The sequence below is a fragment of the Tetrao urogallus genome (assembly GCF_951394365.1).
Source record: "Tetrao urogallus genome assembly, chromosome: 5".
Lineage (NCBI taxonomy): Eukaryota > Metazoa > Chordata > Aves > Galliformes > Phasianidae > Tetrao > Tetrao urogallus.
Window position 1 is genome coordinate 15017529 of NC_136818.1, and position 4058 is coordinate 15021586.

At 41.1% G+C, this 4058-nt stretch overlaps 1 protein-coding gene across 1 annotated transcript; it reads left to right on the forward strand.

Annotated features, from left to right (window-relative positions):
- Positions 1-1487: 1487 nt before the first annotated feature.
- LRRC8D (leucine rich repeat containing 8 VRAC subunit D) lies at positions 1488-4058 on the forward strand (the record flags this gene model as incomplete). The annotated part of the gene is made up of 1 exon (XM_079536543.1): positions 1488-4058. The coding sequence occupies one exon, from the start codon at positions 1488-1490 to the stop codon at positions 4056-4058; it is 2571 nt and encodes an 856-aa protein (XP_079392669.1).

Below are 4058 nucleotides of genomic sequence, written 5' to 3' on the forward strand. Positions count from 1 at the left end.
ATCTGCATAGTACTTACTGAGTTGCCTGCTTACAGTTTTTGCACTGATGTTGTAAATGGAGCCCACAGTGGCCTTGAGGGGAGAAGGCACAGGACAGTGAATCACAGCTCATGCAGTCAACCACAGGCTCAGATTTCCAAGTTTGCCTCTTACTCAGCCATGCCATCCCTACAGCTGGTTGTGAAACCCCAACCCCAATGTGGCACCCATAAAAGTAGGTGAAAATTAGCAGTGAAAAGGCTTCATATCAAATCCAAGGAATATTCCAGTCAATAAGCTTGAAGAACAGGTAATAAAAACTTAAAATAGTCTAAATTCAGTGTTGGCATAAGGAAAGCCCAAAACAAGGTACTGTATTGGATCCATTGTTCTGAGTACCTCTTAATATTTTGACTTTTCCTGGGCATCTGCAAGTGCTCATCACCATCACCACGCTGTGATAATGATATAAAAAATATATTTTCCCCATAAAATTGAGGACATTGTTTTTTCCCTAAGTAGAAGAGAAGCGATTTACATTAGACATTAAGAGGAAATATTTTTACTCAGAGGATGGTGAGGCACTGGCACAGCTGCTCAGAGAAGCTGTGGGTGCCCCATCCCTGGAGGTGCTCAAGACCAGGCTGGATGAGGCCCTGGGCAGCCTGAACTGGTGGGTGGCAGTCCTGCTTATGGCAGGGATTACAATTAGATGATCTTTAAGTTTCCTTCCAGTCCAAGCCGTTTTATGATTCATTAATTGGGGAAACAATATTTGTATACATTACCATTTGATCCAGTAACTACATCGTAGCTTTCTCAGTATAAGATATCATAAAAAACATCCTAAAATAAAATTGTACTGGGTTTTCACATAGTAATGGCAAGACATTCTCTTGTGGGTTGATACTTAAGGTGAGGGACTAATCCATCTGGTAGTCATTGTGGATGCTGAATAGCAAGAAGTGGGAGATAGACTGTTACTATGTTAGACAGAAAGAAATGAGAGGCCTTGCTCATGATGGTACAAGATGCTGTGCGAGTCATGACCAATGTGCAAAGCATCTAGCAAGTGCTATCTACTTTAAATACAAGGTACTACAAAAACAGTTAATGGTGAATTTCACATCTTCAAAGACCCAAGCAGTCAAAATAAAAAATCAGTCAGTAAAAATACAGAATCAGATTTTATACAAGGTAGTCAGTTTTTTCTGTTTGTTGCTAATACATACCAGCTACAGATCTCTTAGATATTTCAGTTGCGTATACCAGGCCTCGGTGCTTGTACTGTGACATGATAATCTTTCTGTTTTGATGCTAAAATAATGAGTCATTTCTGTACATATCCCTTGAGAGAAATGTATTGGGTGAAACAATAGACAACGTGTGATATCCAACAAAATATAATGAAAACTTACATTTTTTGAAGCTTATATGTCCATGGCGTGATTGTTTTTCAAATGGTAAAATAACCTGCTCACTGGTTTCATTTTTGTTTTCTTGTAGGAATGTTTACCCTTGCAGAAGTTGCATCGCTCAATGACATCCAGCCAACCTATCGTATCCTGAAACCATGGTGGGATGTATTTATGGATTATCTAGCGGTTGTGATGTTAATGGTTGCCATTTTTGCTGGAACCATGCAATTGACCAAAGACCAGGTGGTCTGCTTGCCAGTTTTGCAGTCTACTATAAACTCAAAAGCACAACCCAGCACATCAGGGAAGGCTGACTTTACCACTGTTGAAACAACCACTGGTCAAGGAGAAGACGCATCAACGAGAACGGTTTCTTTTGGAAGTGCCCCTACTGTAACACCTGATGTACCTCTGAGCAGAGCTACCTCTCCTCAGTATCAACCCACTGAATCAAGTCAGGAGCTGAAGAAGGAGCAGAAGGATTCTTCAGGCCGCAAAACAAATTTGGATTTTCAGCAATATGTATTTATTAACCAGATGTGCTATCATTTGGCTCTTCCTTGGTATTCAAAGTATTTTCCCTATCTTGTTCTCATCCATACCATTATTTTAATAGTCAGTAGCAATTTTTGGTTCAAATATCCCAAGACCTGCTCAAAAATTGAGCATTTTGTGTCCATATTAGGGAAGTGCTTTGAATCCCCTTGGACTACAAAAGCACTGTCTGAAACAGCATGTGAGGACTCTGAGGAGAACAAACAGAGGTTAACTGGTGCCCAGTCGCTGCCCAAGTATGTTTCCACTAGCAGTGATGAAGGAAGCCCAAGTGCCAGCACCCCCATGATAACAAAGTCTGGCTTCAAATTTTCAGCTGACAAGCCAATGATTGAAGTTCCCAGTGTCACTATTTTAGATAAAAAAGACGGAGAACAAGCCAAAGCACTGTTTGAGAAGGTCCGCAAGTTCCGGGCTCACGTGGAGGACAGCGATCTGATTTACAAACTCTACGTTGGCCAGACTATCATCAAGACTTTTAAGTTCATATTTATTCTCTGCTATACTGCAAACTTTGTCAACACCATTAGTTTTGAACACATCTGCAACCCAAAAGTGGAACACCTGATTGGCTACACGCAGTTTGAATGTACGCACAACATGGCTTACATGTTGAAGAAGCTGCTTATCAGCTATATTTCTCTCATTTGTGTCTATGGTTTTATCTGTCTCTACACACTCTTCTGGCTGTTCCGAATACCCTTAAAAGAATATTCCTTTGAAAAGGTCAGAGAAGAGAGTAGTTTCAGTGATATTCCCGATGTCAAAAATGACTTTGCGTTTCTTTTGCATATGGTAGATCAGTACGACCAGCTTTATTCTAAAAGGTTTGGTGTCTTCTTGTCAGAGGTAAGTGAGAACAAACTACGTGAAATTAGTTTAAACCACGAATGGACTTTTGAAAAGCTGCGGCAGCATGTTTCCCGCAATGCCCAGGATAAGCAAGAATTGCACCTTTTTATGCTATCGGGGGTCCCTGATGCAGTCTTTGATCTGACGGATCTGGATGTGTTAAAACTGGAGCTGATTCCTGAAGCGAAAATCCCAGCAAAAATCTCCCAGATGACAAATCTTCAGGAACTTCATCTGTGCCACTGCCCTGCAAAGGTCGAGCAGACTGCCTTCAGCTTCCTCCGGGACCATTTGAGATGCCTTTATGTAAAATTCACAGATGTCGCAGAAATTCCTGCGTGGGTGTATTTGCTCAAAAACCTCCGAGAATTGTACTTGATAGGCAACTTGAACTCTGAAAATAATAAAATGATAGGGCTTGAGTCTCTCAGAGAGTTGAGACACCTTAAAATTCTCCATGTGAAGAGCAATTTGACCAAAATCCCCCCCAATATCACAGATGTGGCACCACATCTGACAAAACTGGTCATTCATAATGACGGCACTAAGCTTGTGGTACTGAATAGCCTTAAGAAGATGATGAATGTTGCGGAGTTGGAACTGCAGAACTGTGAACTGGAGAGAATTCCCCATGCCATCTTCAGCCTCTCTAACTTACAGGAACTGGATTTAAAATCAAATAGCATACGCACAATTGAAGAAATCATCAGTTTCCAGCACTTAAAAAGATTGACTTGTTTAAAGCTGTGGCACAATAAAATAGTCAACATTCCTTCCTCTATTACCCACGTAAAGAACTTAGAGTCTCTTTACCTCTCCAATAACAAACTCGAATCCTTACCAGCCGCAGTGTTCAGTTTACAGAAACTTAGATGTTTAGATGTAAGCTACAACTCAATTGCAGTGATTCCAGTGGAAATAAGTTTGCTTCAAAATCTGCAGCATTTTCACATCACGGGAAACAAAGTCGACGTTTTGCCAAAACAGTTGTTTAAATGCATTAAATTGAGGACTTTGAGTCTGGGACAAAACTGTATTACCTCAATCCCAGATAAAGTTGGTCAACTGTTGCAGCTGACTCATCTGGAACTGAAGGGAAACTGCTTAGACCGTCTGCCAGCCACGCTGGGGCAGTGTCAGCTTCTCAGGAAAAGTGGGCTTGTCGTGGAAGATCACCTCTTTGACACTTTGCCCTCGGAAGTTAAAGAGGTATTGAACCAAGACACAAGCATTCCCTTTGCTAATGGGATTTAA